Source organism: Mustela putorius, unplaced genomic scaffold (genome assembly GCF_011764305.1).
Source record: "Mustela putorius furo isolate JIRA1106 unplaced genomic scaffold, ASM1176430v1.1 tig00003863_pilon_pilon_pilon, whole genome shotgun sequence".
NCBI lineage: Eukaryota > Metazoa > Chordata > Mammalia > Carnivora > Mustelidae > Mustela > Mustela putorius.
The window spans coordinates 19655208-19676894 of NW_025422015.1; the positions used below are offsets into that span (position 1 = coordinate 19655208).

The 21687-nt window shown below is 37.2% G+C and overlaps 1 protein-coding gene across 1 annotated transcript in view; it reads left to right on the plus strand.

The window, feature by feature from the left end:
- The window catches only part of SGK1 (serum/glucocorticoid regulated kinase 1), a 108149-nt gene that overhangs the window by 68095 nt on the left and 18367 nt on the right, over nt 1–21687 (plus strand). Inside the window, exon 3 of the mRNA XM_004740240.3 lies at nt 8811–8886. Coding sequence (XP_004740297.1) covers nt 8811–8886 — 76 coding nt within the window. The remainder of the gene's footprint in view (nt 1–8810; nt 8887–21687) is intronic.

Consider the following 21687-nt stretch of genomic DNA (forward strand, 5'->3'; position numbering starts at 1 on the left):
TCTCCACATGTTATATAGATGTTTTTCATTCCCTGGACATTTTCCTACTCATTTCTCCATGGGCCTAATGACCTACCCACTGAATACCAAAGACATGTTGGATAAAGGATCATTGTCAAGTTGTATGACTAACTTGGCTAAATGCTAACACAGTTTTGCTATGAAAACCTTCCTTCTCTGCCATTCTAAACTTTGTAAAAGATGTATTTATTCATGTTGTTTTTGTTTATGGAAAATATACATTTCATAATTATCAGCTATTTTTTTAACATATGTTTCATATCAGATACAAAAAAAAGGTCAAATGAGATCTTAAAAAAAAAATGTTGGCTGGATCTGCTAAAAGTGAGTCTTCCAGCACATCTGGGAACCTCTGTAAAAAATTAACTCAACATTCTGGGCTCTTGGGATGGCCATTTTATTAACTGGTTTTGCAGAAGCACTCTGTGAAAGCCAAGGCATATAAGAAATATTTTTAGACCTGTAGACCATTAAATACTGTATAGTTAGCCCACTGCACGAGAAAAACAGCAGGTAGTTAAATGGAGGTGTCTAGTTCCATTCACAGAGGGAAAAAGAAACCATGCATTTGTTGGCAATTGCATTTGAAAATTTAGACTCTGGCTAAAATGTTATTGGAAGATTGAATATCAGACTTTTTTATTAAAAGAAAATTAAACATCAAGAATTATAGCAAAGAGCAAATTACAATCACATTGGCCTTGAATCTGACATAGCTTCTGTATAGAAAAGCAGTAGGAACATTTTATCTTAGGACCTTACATAAAATCCAGATCCAGATTTCTATTTCTGCCCCCCCCCACCCGTTGTCAAATACCTTTGTAGAGATTTGCTCAAAGAGAAAAATACTAAAGAACATTGTCATTTGCCTTGAAAGATACTCCAAAAAACCCACATTTCTCTTTTTCTCATAATGCCTAAGATTAGGTGTTTGTTCAGCATTTAACTTAGGCCTGGAAATCATCCTTTATGTCACCCTTATATGCTACAGTGATCCTGAAATCACCATACTTAGTTTCTTCCCTATACCCAGTGGATAAATATGACTTAATCAGTGTTACTTCTGTTTGACAGAAGTTGGTTTCAGCATGACAGAGATTCCTGAGGAGTTTACGATTATGTGGTACTCCAGTCCCTCTCCCCTTGCATGGAGTCCTGCACTGGTATTTATTTTTTAAGTTTCTTATTGCAATGTGTAGCCTCATTTGAGAACAACTGGAAAGCAATGTGCATGAGTAGGGGAAAGAAGAATCTAGTGGACTAGACACGGACTCGTCATGGACAAATCCAAATGATAAATTGAATTGAGCCTGAATCTATGCACAGTTTTGAAGATTATTCTTCCCACCTATGGTGTTATAGTCTTAGATAAGAGTCTGAAAGATAAATAGAGTCAATCATTAATAACTTTCTCCAATGAATGTATTGGTAGCTCAGTAGAGCCTAAGCAATTTTCTACATCTTTATGCAAAGAAAAATAAATGGTTTGATTGGAATGGCAGGAGCTAAACATCAGGCCAGGTCCTGGCTTTACCGTGAGACAGGCCTCCAGTTTCCTCCATTACTATGTATTTCTGGAAGCATCAACTACTGAGTTAACCCCACTCTCAACCACTTCAGAACTCCAACACCAGGAATTCAGGAGGGTTCAAACATGTGTTTGAAAACATGTGAATGAAAACATGTGTTAAACCATGACCTTTTGGCATAAAAATTGTCTCCTTTAATTTCTAATAACTTAAATTGAAGGGGACTTACAGACTTCATTTTTAATTGTTTAGAGATTAATAATTCAATCATTTAGCCCATGTTTGCTGAACGCTTATGGTGTGCAAACAATCCTCAGGAGTCATGAAATTTATAAAAGACCATAAAAAATGAAGGAGACAATTATATATTAAGTGCCATTGGGAAATAAAAAGCAGAAAGGGAAAGATATTTCCAAAACAAGATGTCAGGAAGGGCTTCACTGGAGCAAATACCTGGAGAAGATGAGAATTATGCAGATACCTGAGAAATGAAAGTTCTAGTCAGAGTGCTCAGCAAGCACAATGCCTGGAAAGAAGTCTTTCTTATTTTTTGCTGGTACTATCGGTATATAGATAATTCAGTTAACAGAACAAATGCTGAAAGAGTCTATCTCTTCTAGCCTCCAGTCTGTCAGGATTCTCCTGTTAACATGTTCAATTGTATGACCATGGCTAGTAAAACCTATCAATTATCAAGCCCTACAGGAAACTAAGCCTAAGCCTGACCCTAAGCCTAACTTTAACTTTGACAGTTTATCCAATAAGAAGACTAAGGCTAAAAGAGATTATGTAACATTGCCAGGGTCACACACAGAACCAAGTGCGGGGTGGCCATATTTTATTACAGGTCTATATGACTCCAAAGCCCATGCTCTAAACAGCCATATCCAGTTATTTCTACCAATTTTGATCTAAAATAAATGCAAGGAAGTATCTCTTAACCACAGTCGAGGTATTGCAAACAACATGAATAACTTCTGGCTATCTGTGTGACCTTCTGTATGTCACTTTACCCCTTTCAGAATTTGTTTTCCCATCCATTAAATAAGGAGGCTAAACTAAGTCATGTGTTAAATCCATTCTACCCACAAAATATGATTATTCTGTGATACATTAACTAACGCTGGCCCCTGTACCATCTTTTGAATCCTACCAAACCGATGATGTAGTCAGTGAACATGCAGTGATTACCTTTTCTGGGCCAGGCACAAGCTACAAACACCATTCCTCCAAATAATTTCTACTTAAGAATGTAGTTATATGCTTTGGTACAGATTATATAAAGGTTTGACCTGGATGTGAGTCAAACCAACTCTGAGTGTCTTCTTTGCTTTTTGTTTTAACTTACAAATGAAGATGTGTGATTGTTGGTTCTGATGCTGTTACTGAAAAATTTGTAGGAAGATAGGATCCTTTAAAGCTTCTAAAATGACCGCATATTGGGGTGCCTGGGTGACTCAGTCAGTTAAGTGTCCAACTCTTGGTTTTGGCTCCAGTCATGATCTCAGGGTTCTGAGATTGAGTCTCACCTATGGCTTGGCACTCAGCAGGGAGTCTACTTGAGATTCTCTCTCTCTCCCTCTGCTCTTCCCCCCTGCATTTGCACTCTCTCTCCCCCTCATTCTCAGTAATAAATAAATCTTTAAAAAATTTAAAAAAAAATAAAGTGACCACATATTACCTGATTCCCTACTCAAGTCTTCCTGTTTATTGCTGCCATGGTGCTCTTCTCAACAGCTGGCATTAGGAAACTAGTTCTGCAAGGGCAGGGGCACATCCATCTGGTTCCCAGCTATTCGGGCATTGTCCTTACCATTCAATATGTTTTCCATAAATATTCATTCAATTAAATGTATAATTGAATTAATTTCAAAATTGAGGAGAAATCCAAGTTTTAAGAAGCCAACATCAGTTCTCAACAGACATCTTGAAATGTCAAGACTCGGACTCTGTCCCTCCATCAGTCACTCACTTATGCTATGCTCCCCACTAGTCCTCAATATCTTCATCTATGAAGCAAGAAGGAAGGTGACAAAAGATCTCTTACAGCTCCCCACATCTCTGATCCTTTCAACTCTACTAACATGTGATTTAATAGAGGTTTACCCTGGACATCTTGATTTTATGTAGACCAGAGGTTGAAACTGAAATACTTGCTGGGCCAGCAGGAAACATAAATAAGCAAAGTGGGTTGGATGATAAATTGTCTTAAGCAATTCACAGTCATAAAGACCAAACCAAAAAATATTAAAAAATCAACAAAAATGCAAGTGAAATAAAGCCTCCAAAAGAAGAACATTTGTCTACTTGATTGGAATCACAATGTTCTCAGGAGCCAAATTAGTCCCTATGTTCCATGTCATATGAATGTAATTAATGTTAAGCTGCTGAATTATGATAAATCATTAGTTCTTTCAGAACTGTAAGACTTAGGATCTCTGTTGAAATTCTTTGACGAATCTCTTGACAAGACTCTTGCTGTCTTGTGTACACTGTCAGGTTAGTGATACCAGATACACAGAGTGTGAGATGTTTGTTGTAGTGAAATAGCGTGGGTGAATTCTCATCCTGCCATGAGCAATGTGGAGGATTAGCCCAAAGTTGGAGACTTGAGAACCCACACCTACCTACCCCCATTTACAACTGTGTAAGTGTCTCCACTAAACACCCAAAGATTATATGGTCTGGGTAGGTCAGAGATGAAGCAAGTGCCACCAGAAGGACTGTAGATACAGCACATGAACCAGGCCCTAAGTATGCTCCACAAGCCCGCCATGTTTTCTGAGGCACAGGGTAGAGTGATTTCTTTAGCTGCCGGGGACTATGGACAGTCATGGCCACAGCTGACCATTCTTCTTGGTCCCCAAATTCCAAATCTCTGAAATATTTAGGACTCCTCCCTCTTTCCCAATTTCTGGTCACCCCTCAAATTTTACAAAATCATTACAGCTGCCCTTTATAGCCATCCCTCCCTTCCGATTTTCACAGTGCCCTCGCTCATTGTGCTCTTCCTCAATGTTTCCCTGACAGCACAGCAGCTTCCTGATCTCCTCAGCTTTGGTCCTTTGTGACTCTGGTCTTTCATACAAACTGCTAAGGCTCTTGAATTCCCTCAGAGTGAAGGATTCATTGACATTCAAAGCATTTCACCATCTGGCTTCTACCTAGTTTCCAGTCATTTCTCCCATGAGCTTTCTATTCCCATGAGGTAGTTCCACCAAGAGTTGCCTAACCATGCCTTATTAAGTTTTACTCCCACACCTTTGTTTGTAATTTCCCCTCCCACCCTGCATGCTTTTCTACTGCCTGTCCACCAATCCAGTGTTGCCAGTATTTTCCAAACCTGCTCAAGTCCTCCCTGTTCCTTAAAGCCTTGCTCAACAACTTTGCCCACACTATTCATTCCTTTTTTAAAAGTGGACAAAATTTAATAGCTATACAACATTCTTCATGTTGGATTTAGAGGAACTTAATATGAGGTTCCATAGACATCTTTGTAGATGTTTATGTCCTGTTACCAAAATCACAAGGTAAGGACCTAGTGATCAATGCATTTCCATTGTGCCCTTATAACAATCAGGGTAGCCCCTTGGTCTTCAACAAAAGCTTAATAAATACTTGTTGGATATAATAAAGCCATCTGAGAGAAAAAAAAATTAGGAAGACTTTTCTTCCCCTGGGTACACAGAACTGAATTTAAATTTAATATTTGCAGAATGACTTTATATCCTGTGATAGTATCTAGAGGACATTTTCTAAAGCCTCACTAAAGCAATTTAAGAAGCAAAAACTTATATCCCTAGATATAAAGTGTTCTTGCTTACTTTTGAACATCATGTAACCTGAGTTGGGAGAGACGCAACTTCCCTGGTTAAGAACAAACAAACATGTTGAGAATTTCTATTGTATTTCAGGGAGAATTAATGACTTTAGCAGTAAAGTATACTGCATACTTCAGTAGCATACTGCTAAAATCATAAAAAGTCATACACAAATTACAAATAAGTCTAAAGTAAATCAGGGACAAATATATACATTCTTATTAATTTTTCCTATGTCATCACCACAAGTGATTTTTAAATTATTCATATATGCATGTATATGTATTTATTGTGGAGCAATGTTCTTCAAATCGGGATAAGATGGAATGAGGAAAGGTGACCATAATTGTTTCCTTTCTGGCAACCCTATGGATATTACAACTTGTCATTAATTGAAGGCATTTTGTAAAATTAAGATTTGGCTCATTTCTCATATCAGTGGAATATCTAATGATTTATTCACAGGTTCATTTCCCAGAGCTTGTTCAAAATTTCTGAACATCTGACATCTTCCTAGATGTGCTAATCTGAAGCACCCTACCTTTTAGTGTTAAACTACTTCTATCCTTAGTCAACTGCCCTTATCTTTCTAATGTTCTAATGTTATAGTAACTTACGAAAGTACTTCTAGATCTCAAAACTCTAGGGAATAAGCATTCAGCAATGACCTTCTAGAAGTAATCCTCTTTCCTTCACCTTCACTCTAAAACTTTCTATTCTATTAGGCAAGGAGATTTTCCCTCCTTTCCCTCCAGGGACGTATTAGAAATAAGTTGAAAGATGGTACCTCTTCTATGAGAAAAACATATTTTTTTAAGACAACCTCCCCCCAAAACCTGTAAGGATTTAAATAAGTGTGACTAAGTCCCATCAACTTTGTTGAATTCACAGTTTTAAAGGATCTCTTTCTAAATCGTCAGTTCCAAATTGCTCTGTATGCAAAACAGTGCAAGAGATCATTTTGTTTTTTGAGAATGTTTATGCTGCCATTTATTAAATAAACTTTAACAGGCTTCATTAAATTTTAATAAATCTAATTATGGTTTGAATTGTCGGTTGTGGTAATGGCATGTGGTTATAGGGGGGAAAAAAGTCATTACTTAAAAACATTCTAAAGAAATTGCAACTGAAGTGTCACGATGTCTGGTATTTGCTTCACAATATTCCAGCCTAAAAAAGAGGGGAATAGATGAACTAAGACTGGTAAAATGATAAAGTGTTGAAAACTGTTAAAAGCTGTATGATGGGTACATAAGTGGTTATTATACTGTTTACTTTTTTGTGTGCTTGAAGTTTTTACCTCAGTAAAGAGACTTAAATATCATGACGAAGAGAGGCAAAAAAGAGGCCTGCCACCCTGGAAATGGAAGGCCTGGGTGAGACAGAATGACTACTCTGAAATATTTGAGGAAATCATTTCCCAAGGAGAGCAGATATTCTAGGCAGCTCAAAGGTGAACTAGAACAAGTGAGCAAAGTTTCAAGGATCCAGATTTCAATTCAACCTGTAAAGAACTTTCTAACAATTGGAGCAGTATTTTAATGGACTACGCTATCCCTTCGAAGGAATTTATATTGAGGCCTCTTAGTGAAGTTGGAGGGATTTTTGCATTGCTGCTCAGAATGTCATGTGGTCCATACATTCTTCTTATTTTTCCTGGAGATTTAAATTTTCATGATTTTTCTTTTTTTTACCACAATTTAACTTCTGGAATCATATTTCCTATCAATTAAAAACACATTACACTACCAGAAAACTCCATGAATAAAATGTAGACTCCTTCCATTTTTATTCATCAAATATTTTATGTACCTATCTGATCTATTCACAGGTGTAGGAGGGTGACTGATCCCTTAATTTTTGTGTGTGTGGTAAGAACAATTACCATGAAATCTCCCCTATTTACAGATCTTTTCAGTGTATATTACAGTAATACCAACTTTAGGCACAATGCTGTTCAACAGATCTCTAGAAATTAATTATCTCATGTAACTGAAACTTTATACCCACTTCCTTCTCTTCCTCCTTCTAGCCAGCCCCTGGCAAGCACCATTCTACTCTCTGATTTTGCATGTTTAGATAGCTCTTAGAAGTAGTATCATGTAGCATTTGTTCCTCTCTGTTTGGCTTATTTCCCTTAGCCTAGGTTAATTCGCCTTGTTGTGGATGGTGGGATTTCCTTCTTTTTTAAGGCAGAATAATATTTCATTGTAGGTATTATACCACATTTTCTTGATCCATTCGTCTTTCTATAGCCTTGTGGGTTGTTTTTATCTCCTGGTTGTTGTAAATGATGCTGCAGTGAGCATAAGGGTGCAAATAATTCTCTGGGATCCTGGTTTCTACACGTTCTTTGCTAGTAGTTTCCACCAAGAGAAGGAGCCTGTGCCAGGTTGCAAATTGATTCATTGCTTCTTTTAACAGTAAAGACCTGCTATGGAAAGGAAAGTTCAGCAGACCTAAGCAAAGTATTAAGTGACATTTTTGAGTATTTTGATTGTTGCTGCAATGGAAGGAATTCATCCATGAAATAATCATAGGGACTTTTCACGAGTAATCAAATTTAGATATAAAATATATCTTCTATATACAATAATATAAAATCTATAATAAACACTAAAATAATATAAACATCTATAGATACAAAAGATATCCTCTAAATTGAATGTCCTTCTTACCCTAAGATTTCTATTTCCCTAACTGAAACTATTTTTGAAAGCCACACATCACATGAGTGTGAAGTTGCACCCAAAAAAAAAGATTAGTGCTATTCCCTAGAAATTGTTGTGAGGAATCTATTATTTGGATATGCCCTAGGCAGAGACGTTAGGTTGAATGAAATATATATATATATATGTATATATATATATACACACATATATATATGCTAGTATTTTAAAAATATAGATTCTGTTACGATTATAAAATAAGAATTCATTTTATTTCTTTGTTTCAAGTTTTTAATTAAGTTCTCATTTGTTAACATACAGTGTGGTGTTAGTTTCAGAAGAATTTATTTTAAGGTGCCACTGAATTAAAAATAATTCTCCCTTATTGTGTATTTTCCCAAGTATATATGCTAAAAGTACCTTCTCTATTATGTAGAAGTCCAAAACACATTTCATGTGGTAAGTGTCTTTACATTAATACATTGCTAATCTTACAAGGCCTCTGTGTACAGCTGTATAGTTTGCACACTGCAAAAAGCATGGGATAAGGGAGCTATCAGAAGCTGAACTCCAGCTCCCATGTGGTTATCCAGCCATGAGTCCTGGCAGTGAAACTCTGTCAGGTCAAGGGTTACCCACAATCCCAACTGGCCAGGAGCTGCCATATGCACTAGCTTCAGCCTTGGAATCTTGCCTATAGAACTGTAGGTTGGAAACAGATGAAACAGTGAATCCATTTTCACATCTCTTCTTTTCTCCTTGTTTTCAAGGCGAAAGAGCCATGTAATCATGCCAGCATCCTGACCAAGCCTGACCCAAGAACCTTCTGGACTAATGATGATTCAGGTATTATTGGAAAAATACACTCTCACCCTGGGATGTACAGGAAGCATTTGTAGTACAGCAGTACGCAGAGGCAAGGTTTGGGGGAAACTGTGTTTTGCTTATTTGTTTGTTTGTTTGTTTATACCTAGTCTAACACTTGACTATACTTCACAATCAATTATATATATATATATATATATTATATGTACACAGGTACATGTATATAAAATACAAGTCCCTTAATTTTATCTTATTTTTTAGTATGTAAAGCATATATATGATCAGGCATAACTTTATAGAGTGTGAAGTATCTTCAGGCATTAGGGGCAACAGAGGAATGAGTCTCTTTCCTGGACTGGAGGACGGAGGTAAAGGATAAGGTGGCCAAATACTGGAAGTTTCTCTTCTAGAGGAAGAAGTAGATTAAAAAACCCAGGGGGAGTCACACTTGAGAATACTTAGCGGAGGGTAGGCATGACTTCTATCCAGGGGTATAAACCTAGTCAGAATCAGAAGAATGTCACTTTGTGAGATCAGAGAGAATTTGCTTCAGGTTGTGTAATTAAAAATCACTCTCAGAAAAAGAGTATGGTATGGAAATGCAAGGCATTTTTTTCCTTTATTCACAGCTGAGACACAAGGCCTAATTGTGAGAGGTAAAGATCCAACTACAAATAAAAAGAGAAAGTTAAGCCAAAGGAGCTAAAATATCTAAGAGAGTGTTACCAGAGCTTTCACCTTTTCTAATTAAAATAGGATCTAATTCAATAGAGAGCAGTAGTAGAGTAGGAGAGATAATACCTCATATTTGTATTAGGCCTCACGGCTTTATGAAGCTCATTCACAAGAATTCATGTGTTTTTGGCAACCCTGTGAAACAGGAGGGGCAGCCTATCCACCTGTCCCTGTGTGAGAGATAAAAATCAGACCCTGAAAGAGGCTGGCTGACAGAGCTAACGCTCATGACCAGAAAATACCAGAGCTGGGAGTAGGTCGGAGAGCCTGCTGGCCCAGTTCTATAACATGCTTCCTCAGAAGAAGCTGTCTTATGAGAACCAACGTGGGCTAAGTCCCTGCTTTAATCTTTCCTTTATAAAAGAGAGTCAGAGACTATGCCCATTAGCAGAAGCTGGAGGGGAGCCTAAGAAGGAAGTACAAAACCCTCTCATGCCTTTTTTCAAAGACAAGTCTTAGAGTCTAAACTTACTATCAATTTCCTCTGTCAAAAAAAATGATTGTCTTGTTTTCTGCCTTTTGAACAGAGATGAAAAGCATGAAAGTGAATTGGCCTATTTATGCTATCATTTTGGTCCATTAGTAATACAAGCACAGAATAAACAAGCCATCCACTGGCTAATGCCACTAAGACCCGCCGCACATGTGTTGTAAAGAAGCTATGTAGAACAAGACATCACAATTAAATAATAAAAATGGTTCCTAAAATTATGTAGAGGCTGGAATAGGAAGGAAATCTGTACAGAAAATAGTGTTCAGGCACTTTCTGGAGCTGGAAAAATTATGCTACAAGAAAAACTAATGCAAGTGAAGGGCTGCCTGGGTAGCTCTGTCAGTTCAGGTCATGATCTCAGGGGTCCTGGGATCGAGTTCCACATCAGGCTCCCTGCTCAGCGGTATGTCTGCTTCTCCCTCTCCCTCTCCCTCTCCTCTGCCCTTCCTGCCTTGCTCGTGTTCTCTCTCTCTCTCTCTCTCTCTTCTCTCAAATAAATAAATAAAATCTTGAAAAAAAGAAAAAAAGAGAAAAACTAATGCAGAACATATAAAGAAATAGCAATAGAAATACTTCAAATCTACACATTTAAAAAACTTTTTTAAAAATTATTTTTGTGTCATCAGTGGGGGTACAAAGATACCATGTTCCCTCTGAGGTGGCTCATCTAGCAAAGAGCTTTTCCAGTAACCAAGTCCAAGACTAGGGTCTATGTCTAGTGATTTTGGAGGGAAGGGAGAGGGGTTCACTGTTCAGTCAAATCCCAACACAAGGATATTAAGATCTCTAACTATGGGGTGGAATTATCTTTAATTTTTTAATTAAAATTATCTTTAATTTAAATTATCTTTAATTCAATCAATTTTCATCTCATATATTTCAAAGCTCTGATACTAAGCCATAAATTTTTATAAGTTATAGTTTTCGGATGAATTGATCATATCCCACTTTATCTCTGGTAAAAGGTTTTGTTAAAAGTCTGGCGTTTTTATTTTTTTTGTTTTTTTCCTGATATTAATATAGCCAAGCCAGCCTTCTCAAGCCTAATCTTCACATGGTATATCTTTACTATCCATATACTTTCAACTTACCTGTCTGTGTCTTACAGTTAAAGTGCTTCTCATATACACGTCTTATAGTTAGGTTTTCCTTTTAAATCCTATCTGAAAATCTGTGGGGTTTTTGTTGTTGTTGTTGTTCTTGTTGTTGTTATTTGGAATGTTTATATCTATACCTATGTATAGCTATACAATGGGATATTATTCAGTCATTAAAAAGAATATGTATACCGCATCATTTTTATCCATCCATCTAGGGATGGACACTTAGGTTGCTTCCATATCCTGGTTATCATAAATAATGCTGCAATAAACATTTTATGAATGCCTATATCTTTTCAAGCAAGTGTTTGTGTTTTCTTTGGTAAATATCTAGTAGTGGAATTACTGAATTGAATGGTATTTTTATTTTAAGTTTTTTGAGGAATCTTCATACTGTTTCCAGAGTGGCTGCACCAGTTTGCATTCCCACCAACAGTTCAAGAGGGTTCCTTTTTCTCCACATCCTCGTCAAGGCTCATTATTTCTTGTGTTTTGATTTTATCCACCCTGACAGATGTAAGGTGATTGCAGTTTTCCTTTGTATTTTCGCATGATGATTAGTGATGTTGACTATCTTTTCAAGTGTCTGTTGGCCATCTCTAGTTCTTCTTTGGAAAAATGTCTATTCAAGTTCTCTGTCCATTTTTAAATCATATCATTCAGTTTTTTGGTGTTGAGTTGTGTAAGTATTTTGGATACTAACCTTTTATCAGATATGTTATTTCACATATCTTCTCCCACTTCGTTGTTATGTTGATGGCTTCCTATGCTGTGCAAAAGCTTTTTATTTTGGTTTAGTCCTAATAGTTTATTTTTGGTTTTGTTTCCCTTGCCTCTAGAGACATTGATAATATTGCTAAGGCTGATGTCCAAGAGATTCTGCCCCTGTTTTCTTTAAGGAGTTTTACGGTTTCAGGTCTCACATTTAGCTTCCATAAGTTCCATAAAAATTTTAGGATTAGTTGGTCTGGTTCTGTGAAAAATACTGTTGGTATTTTGACAGGAACTGTATTGGATCTATGTATTGCTTGGTGTAGGAGGGACATTCTGATGATATTAATTCTTCTAATTCTTCTAATCCATAAGTTCAAAATACCTTAATATAATATGTCACCTTCCACTGCCTGCTTTAATTTTTTTAATCTTTGGTTTTTGTCCGTTTGACTCTGATGTGTCTTAACTAGAGTCTGTGTTCTTTAAGATGTAGACCCCTCAGGTTTATGAATTTAAACATCCTTCTTGTCTATTAGTAGATTTCTTAGAATTTGAATCTGAAGGATGCAATGATTTCTGCTGTGGATTCTACACTGCCCCGTGTCCTTTGTTCTTCGGGATATCAGGATTTCAACTAAAACTTTTCCTAAATGCCTTCAATTCTATTAAGTGTAAACACCAACTAAAGCAGTTTTTAGCCATCCTCTGCAACATGCAAACATGTGAGCCTATACATGGTCCTTTGCAAAGGCAGTGTTCTAGTCACAGCAAGAATTTTGTTATGGGAACTTTTACCACCTCCTGAAATAATTGTGATATCATTCCATCATTTCCTACAGCAAATATATTACAGTGAATGGCATATTTCCATTCAAAGCTAGTCATCATCAGAGTATTTTACTTATTTGACTTAATGTATAGTCCCTAGATACACAGTTTAAGTAGAGTTAACTATTAGGGGTAATTAGTCCACACTGATAGAAAGAGATGCCAAATTTTAAAATTATTTTGTTTTGAAATAAAGGTTTACTGAGGGTCAGCGCACCCTGAAATCTGGTGGGATTGTCTGGATATTTCATACTCACCGTCTTTTTGCATGACTATCGGAAGCCAGGACCGGCTCGCTCAGTTGCCTCGCACAGCTATGGTAGCTGGAGAAACAAAAGTAATTTTAAAAAAGTTTTTTTGAACATAATATAGAAGTGGCATCTCATCATGGGAAAGAAATGGAAAATAGAGAAAGGAAGAAAATTAATCACGCGTAATCCTCCCGCCCACGTTTGTTTTCATTGGACTGGACTCGCGCACATTCCCAGCATTTGTCCTGACAATAGGCAAACAGGCTACACAAGTTTAGGCTCTTTCTTATTTTCTTTGTTTTTAGGCTTTGAAACTCGAGTTGTTTTTTTGCACACCTTTGTTTCTCAATTGCTGGTCCTGCAGTGGCCTGTAACGTTCTCTTACATTAGAATATCAAGGTAAGATGAGTTCTCCACTCTTTCAAAATGGGCATTTTTCCCAGTCCTCATACTGGCTACACAGATAATGCTCTTTGCTTAGAGGAAGTCGGATAATGAAGTGGTTAAACAATAAGGTTTCTTTTTGCAAAGGCCATGATTTTAACTGGGCACTTGATTTGCCAGGTGCGAAAATGGAACCCTCTGATATTCTCTCTGGGCTTTGATTTAAAGTCACCTTTTCACAAGAAAATGTAATTTTTCCCTTGGGATGTTCAAAATGTCTCTATTTCTTTCAAGCTAAAAATTAAAGACCAAGAAATCATTATTGTGAAAATTTTTTCCAGAGGGAAGAAGAAATGATTTTTTTCTTCTGTTTTTCAGGATTATTCTTTGTTTCTTTATATTTTCTAATGAGTCATTACATTTTAAAATTCAGCCCAAATTTCTGGGGATGTAGAAATCACCAAAAAGTGGCAGATTCATATGTATTCAGGAGCAGTAATAGTTTATGTACCAAATGTAGAAACAAAATGATTCACAGTTTAAAAACATATGGACTACAGAAATATTTCAGTATTTCAGAGAATACGTAAAATTAGATCATTGAATTAATATAAGGAGAGGGAGGACTTCATTACATAGATTTTAAAAAGTGAAAAAACATAATTTTTAGACTTTTTTTCTTAAAAAGCAAAATGGTCTCATATTTATATCTAGAAAACAGTTGCTTCACCCCTCAAAGTATGGCATTATCTAACAAAACAGAAAAATGTGATACAAGTTAAACAGGATCTGCTTACACGGAAACTTTCTATCTGATACATGCTAGCCAGTGTAGACTTTGCCTCTTGCCATTGAAGATAAACCATTTGGTAAAAATCTATGGATATGTGAAAATCCTGTAAGTGGATTAACCTTATTTACTCAGGTTCTAACCACAGAAAGGTAGCTATCTCAGTAGTAAGGTCATCATACCCAGAGTGAGGAATTCCAGAGTTACCTAAAGCCATCAATGGCACCAGAGCAGAGCTAGGCTTTGGAAGGACCAAGAACACAATCATAAGGACTTTGCACTTGATGGGGTTTGGACTGACCCTATTTCTGCAACTCAAATGTTTCAAAATCCCAGACTTGGTATTAATTTCCTCTATCATAGATTGGGTAGCCATAATCATCCTGGGTTTCCTGAACCACATCTCTTTCAGTCAATTGGGCCCACTCACATGACAGCTAACCAGCAAGCCCTTTGGCCAGGCTTTCCAGTGAGCATGTGCAGAGCAACAGGAAATGGCTCAGCAGTTCACCTTCCGGTGTGGTTGTTGCTGAGCTCCTGAGAAGGGCCCCCGGAGTTGGCCACCAACCTCAGTGCTTGTTACCCGGTGTGACTTGGACAAACGGTTTCACCCTTCTGTACTTCCCCTTCTTTCACCTGCAAAAAATGGGATATTTATAGTAGATCACAGAGTTTTGTGAGGGTTTAAGGAAAGAATGCAGGTAAATGTACTCAGAACTATATCCAGCATATAGCTTGGGGTCAACTTATGTTAGCTCTTCTTACTTGTAGAAAGAATGATGTCATTTAGACACATCTGAACACAGATAGCCCTGCTCTATTTAGGGCTTACAAACCATGGGTTGAAAGAATATATTTTATTTTGTCATTGCTGTTACTGTCTCTTACTTCACTGGACCTATAGCTTGTTTTTTTCTTTCTGGACCACAAAGTGCATTATTCACTGTCAACCGTTATCTGGTTCCCCAGACACAAGACTGATAAGTTTCCTGAAAATAGACATATGGCTGGACATAAAATCCTCAAATTGGAAAGAACCTTAGACATGGCCTAGTCATTTAGATAAAATATCACCTTCTTCAGCAAGGATCTGTAAAGCAAAAAACACTTCATTTTCACATGACTTTAACCTTTTCCCATGCTTTAGAGGGTTCCAAGTTCAAGGACGAGTTATTTATTCCAGTGAGTAGCAGAGTATCATTTCAGAACTCCTCTGTTTAGAGTCTGCTCATCTAGCATTTAAGCCATAGTTTGATGGCAAAAGTTTATCAAACCCAATCCTCCTGATTGTCCTGTTTCCAAATGTGTGCATATGTGACTGTAGACTCAGGTCAGCTCAGCACAGAGAAGCCCCTTCCTCTCCCTCAGACTGTGGAAATTATGAGTTTAGCTTTCTGAAGCTTTACAGTTGGAGCAAAATCTGTTTCTGCCTTTGTTGAACTCACAATTGTCTCTTCGTCTGTGTGATGACCAAAATTGCTTGTTATTGTTGCTGTTTTACCCAAGGCTGAACTAACAGTGTTTCACAATGGCTGATTTTTCTGATTCCAGAATTCTTTTTAAATGTGGTTCACACACTACTTCCTTGTGCCTATTTTATCCAGATCATTCATTTAATGTCTAAGATCTTTGATTTTCATGTTACTATTTTATTAAGGGCATTTTATTATGGCTAAAAATAGTACCAGAAAATTTTCTCCCTTAAACAATGCGAGTAAAGTAATTCAACTTCATAGCTTTCACAGTTACTTTCTCACATTTTAATGGATATTTTGCTTTATTAGTTTACTTCAGACTAATCAGACAGATTTTTTAAATGTAGTGGATTTGGGTTGCAGCTGATGTGAAGATGTCCTAATGTAGTTTATTATTTTAAATATGCTGAAATAGTCTGCCTCTAATAGCTTTGCTTTTGCCCAAGAAGAGGTGTAATACATGAGACAATATTTCAGGAGGTTATATGCTATCATAGGAAAAGCCAATGAAAAAAGGGCTTGGGATTGTTGTCTTAATAACAGAAGCATTTTATTTAGTTAAATATAAACATAGTTTTCAAAATTCAAAGAAAAATTACTTTTCAATTTTATAATTGTACCTTATAAAGAGAACGGGTCAGTGACTGATAATGCAAAATAAAAATAGTACCAGAAATATCTCAGGGATGAAAGGGCCCATGAAAAGGGATAGAAAGGGAGGTATTGGGAATGGAGCGGGGGGATGCACGGCGGCAGGAGGAGCATGGGGATATGGCGAAGTATACATACCCAGGATGCTCAGACTGAAAACAGAATTGGAATTTAGGTCAGGGAGCCTCCAGCAAGTCCATCTGTAAAATGGAGAGATAGTGGAAGTAAATCAACTCTAAGTTGCTTTCTTATTCAGAAACTCTTATTTGTTGAAGACTCCAATTGATAGTGAAAATGAGGTCAGGGAAAAAAAAAAATAGCTCAGTGTGAGTTGGGGCCTTTGCACAGACTTCAGTGAACAGTGTAGCCCTAGGGGCCCAGCTTTCCCTCCTCTAAAATATGTGGCACTGGGTGTTGTATGTAAGTGAAAAATCACTGAAATTATACTCCTGAAACCAGTATTGTACTGCATGTTAGCTAAAATTTAAATTTTAAAAAAAAAAAAAAAAAAAAAAATACGTGGTGATCAGCATTTCCACTGATTAAAATTTTGGTCCTTAGAGAAAAATTTTATGGGAATAGTTCATCTGCGCTGTTCTTGTAGGTATAACATTACATATAACACTTGCCTTTTCTAATTGTCTTCCCATCCCTCACCTCATCTGATCCTTCCAACTGCCCTGTGGGATTAACAAAATGGGTGTTAACCCAGAGGATCCTTGAAGAAGTTAAGTGTTTTGCCCAGAGCTAAATGTTGAGTCATAAATACTAAAAGACAGAACTGTTATCAGATCTGGAAACTCGTCCAGCTCTCCTGCTACAACTTCATGAAGGTACGAAGGGAACTTTGTAATGAAAGTCACTTGAATGTGGACACAATGTTTGAGGAAAGGACAGAAAGTCAAGAATGAGATTCAGACTGAGATGTGGTCTTGCCACAGGTTGGGGGAGCTGACAAAAGGAAGAAATTAAAGTAAGTTTGGGCTTTGTCTTATAGGAGGGAGGTATAATGTTTCCCTTCCTACCCAGCACTCTGCTGGGTTCTATGAGGAAAAGGAGCAACGGTTTTCCCCTTATACGTTCAGGTAGATAAACCGGACAGACACCTGTAGGATATGAACAATATAATGTAAATTCAAGTTAAAATAATTACAGCTGCCTAGGGATATGTGAAGGACTATAATTTGGAACAGAAGGTAAGGCAGATTATTTCACTGGTGTAAAGCAGATCTTTCAGTGTCAGAAAAACCTAGATTTGCATTCTGGTTTTACCTTTTCTAGCTATGTTGTATCACACAGCTAATGCTAACCCCTTTAAGCCTCAGGTCTTAAGAACATAGAGGGGGTAGTAAGTTCTTCATATGCTTCTTGGGAGGATCAAATGTGAAATTGCATTAAAAAAAACCAAAAAACAAAAAACAAAAACAAAAAAAAAACCAGAACACTAAAATATAGTGCCTGCCACTCAGAGTAGTCATTCAATGTTAGCTATTGTAATAGATGTTCTATAGGACTTACAGAGAGGAACACGTTCATTTCTGCTTATCCACATGCCCCTGGTAACACCAGGTATGCTGGGGTTAGAACAAGTAGAGGAGCTAGTCCTTAAAAAAAAAAAAAAAAACTCCATAAAAATAAATAAATAAATAAATAAATAAATAAATAAAATTAAAGTTAAAAAAAAAAAAAAAACAACTCCATGAGGATATTTGAACATGGCTTATAAAATAACTCTATTAATTGATGTCGGTTGACCACGGTAGGGATCGCCTTGGAAGTAGAGTGATTCCAGTGGAAAAAATAAAGAAACAAGAAACAAGCTCGAGAAATGGGTTAGCAGGAACATTGTAGGGAGGTTCATAGCTCCTAAGGGCCTTTTCACACTGATAGAATCTGATCATGATTCTATGAGTACCAGGAAGTGGGAACAGCAGTGCTGGTCAAATAAAAGCCCTACGTTTCCCATTAATACCATAGTTTCAAACACTAAAACAAAGAGAAAAAGAGAATTTCGCATGGGGGCTGTGAAAGGTCCTCCACACACATGAGCACATGACTACAAGAGAACGAAGGTAAGTCGTGGTTGGGTTATTTTTAGAAATGTCAGGGAGTCTGCAATGATCTAGCTGCATGACTTTATCCCATCTCTTTGTGAGACAGATTATCCGAAAGTAGTCAAAATCAGAAAGGGTGGCTCTGGGAAGAACAATAATTGGCTTATGTGGGATAGATAAGATGTCAGATCCCCAGTTCATGTTCTAACAAGGCTTCCTGTGTTAGATAGTCTTATTTCTGGAAGTAACCTACCTAGGTCTTGTATGTGTGTTCTTTGTTCTTTGATATCTTGATGTAAATGCATTTTTTAAAACATTCAAGTTTTAGTATTTTTATAATATGAATGTCATACACAATGTAGATTCTGTATCACATACAAATACATATAACATAATGCTAACCCTGTATAACTGTTATAAGAAAAAATATGGGGAAAAAATTACAGCCCTGACAGACCTTACAAGATCCGCATTAACCTTACCGAAACTGATAATCCTAAAGAAAATGAAAATCCTGAGAAAAGTAGACAGGAAGTGGGAAGAAATAAGAAGGAGGCAGAGGAAGGTGGTAGCAGGGGCTTAGACAAGAACTGTGTGTGTTGGGCTTATTCCTGCCCTTTGGTTTTTGTTCCCATTGTAAAAGGAAAAGTCAGAAGGCAGTGGGCCATTAGTGATGCTTCCAAGACCAGCTTGGGGATGTAAAGGTACAGTATTTACAATGTGGTAAAGAAGAAAAACAATGCTTTTGCTCTTAAAAGGTAAACTCGAGGCTTATGAAACAGGACTTGACAAACTAGATTTATGTTGGTTATATAAAAAGATATATAAACAACACGATTTGAAGAATGAATTCCAAGCAGGTCTATCATGATGATCTATGCCTATGTTTTTTTGATTTTCAAGCAATATTTTATAAATTGTGAAACAGAACCCTTGTAGATACTGACAGTATTAGTCTTATCTCTTTGGAATACTCATTTGCTCTAAATGAGAGTAGAGTACAGTGGAATTTTAAATATAAAGCTTTATAAACAAATAACATTACAGCAACTTCTCTAAGTGGCCATATTGATTTAGAAAGTGAGACATTTTTCATGATACCTGTCATTTGTTCACATCTAATTTCTTCTCTGTGATGTTCCTGCAGTCTATACAAAGCTTCTTTTCTTTTTTTTTTTAAAGATTTTATTTATATCTTTTGTGCAGTCGTGATTATGGAAAAAGCTTGGTGTTATCTACATACACACACACACACACACACACACACACACACATAACAGAAGCAGTTAATATATCTGAAAGTCTTAGCCAAACCATCAAATCATTCTTTTAGGACAACCAATCTTATTTGTTAAAATAATTCTGTAATCACAGCTCAAAAACAAATAGTACTATCAAAAGTGTCTGAGGGTATAACCCCATACGCTCTTAGAAAATTTGGCAATGACAACTAATCATGGTTCTGATCCAGGATATAATAATAAAAAACAAAAATAAATTACTCCCATTAACTCGCCTAGAATAAATATCTGCCATTGCAATGTGTTACCTAAGTGAAGGATCACGGCTTTTAATATGCTCCTTAGGGTTTTAAAGAGGAGTAAGTAGGAGAATTTATGGTGGGCCCAGCAGAGAGACTTACTCATTAAATATGTCCAACACTTACTGTACATTGATAATGTGCAAGGCATATGTTAGGAAATGAGGGAAGACAAGTGCACAAAATAATCCTCCTTTTTTCATGTCTCTAATTACTAGAAAAGTACAGACATGTGCACAGATTCCTACCAACCCTGCTCAGCTGAGGGGGTCACTACTAGTGGGGATGAGACCATGGAGTTACTGGTGGTCTTCAAGGTTGGGGACAAGCTTCAAAACTTCCCAGTAAGATCTGTGGAAAATGAAGGCCTGCTCTATCTTCCAACATTCTAGGAATAACCAATCATGGAGGCATAATGGACGCCTCCCTAAGTCACGGATATCAAGAAGCAACATTTTCTTGGGGCTTTTTGAAGCATCAGAAGGACTCAGGTGCCATATTCTAGTACCCAGAGTGTTCAGCAACCTCAAATTGCCAAGTTGGGGTTCTGTTGTGTAAAACATAAAATATGTTTTAGGTGACCCTCTGAATTTTCCACAGAAAATTATCCAGTGCTAAGATAATGCCTTCCATACTTTGATTCGATATTTTTCAAATACATTAAGTGGGTGGTCAAGTAGTATAGTTAGGGCATCACTAATATTTCTTCGAATTTTTGCTTAGTAAGCTGATGCAGTGCCCAATTTTCACAGGGTTACAAAGAATATTGTAAATTATTAGCTAAATGAAGAGTGGGAGGACAAGAAAAACAACAAAACCCAAATATCAAAGCTAGCCAGGAATATTCTAAAAATAGTGAACTGTACTCCAATCTACTAAGTGCTAAGAAAGTGGCAAATGATGTAGAATTCTCAGGAAATAAAAATCCAAGCACTTAGTATCAAGTCAATGGGATAGTGCATTTCCAAATCTCTGTGTGAGATGAAGCTTGTGTGTGACCCCCTCGGGTTATAAATGACACTTCTGAGATAAGGACACTTCTAAACACAATCATGGATGCAGATAGCCGCAATCCCCGTTCCTTTCTGGCACACTGTTGAAGGACAATGGTGAAGGAAATCCTTTCAGTGGTCAGAACTGAATAGCAGTTCACATGGCTGCTCATTTTGCTTGGAAGGAGAATTGGCCAGACATGTGATTACATATCCATTCATGGGAGAAGGCTAATGATTTGGCTGGATGCTCAGGCACTAAAAATGGGTGACAAGAAAGTCTGGGGAAGAGAAATGTAGATAAATTTCCCTGAATAGGCAAAAAATGTGAAGATGCTTGTGTTCCATGTGAATGACTTCCAAAGGTGACCTCAGCAGAAGAAGATTTTAATAATCCAGTGGATAGGATGGCCCATTCTGTGGATGTCAGTCAGCCTCTTTCCCAGCCACCCCTATCATCGCTAAATGGGCTAGTGAACAGAGTGGCAATGGTGGCCAAAATGGAGGTTATAGGTGGGCTCAGCAATGTGGACTTCCATTCACCAAGGCCAGCCTAACTACATCATGGCTGAGTACCCAGCCTGCCAGCAGCAGAGACCAATCCTGACTTCTCTGATGTCACACCATTCCCCAGGGTGATCAGCCAACTATCTGGCAGGCAGATTACATCCAAACCTCCCGTCATGGAAGGGACAGCCTCTTGTTCTTACCAGAGTATACACTTAATCCAGATACAGATTTGCCCTTCCTGCACACAATGCTTCTACCAAAATAATCATCCGTGGACTTACATAATGCCTTATCCATCATCATGG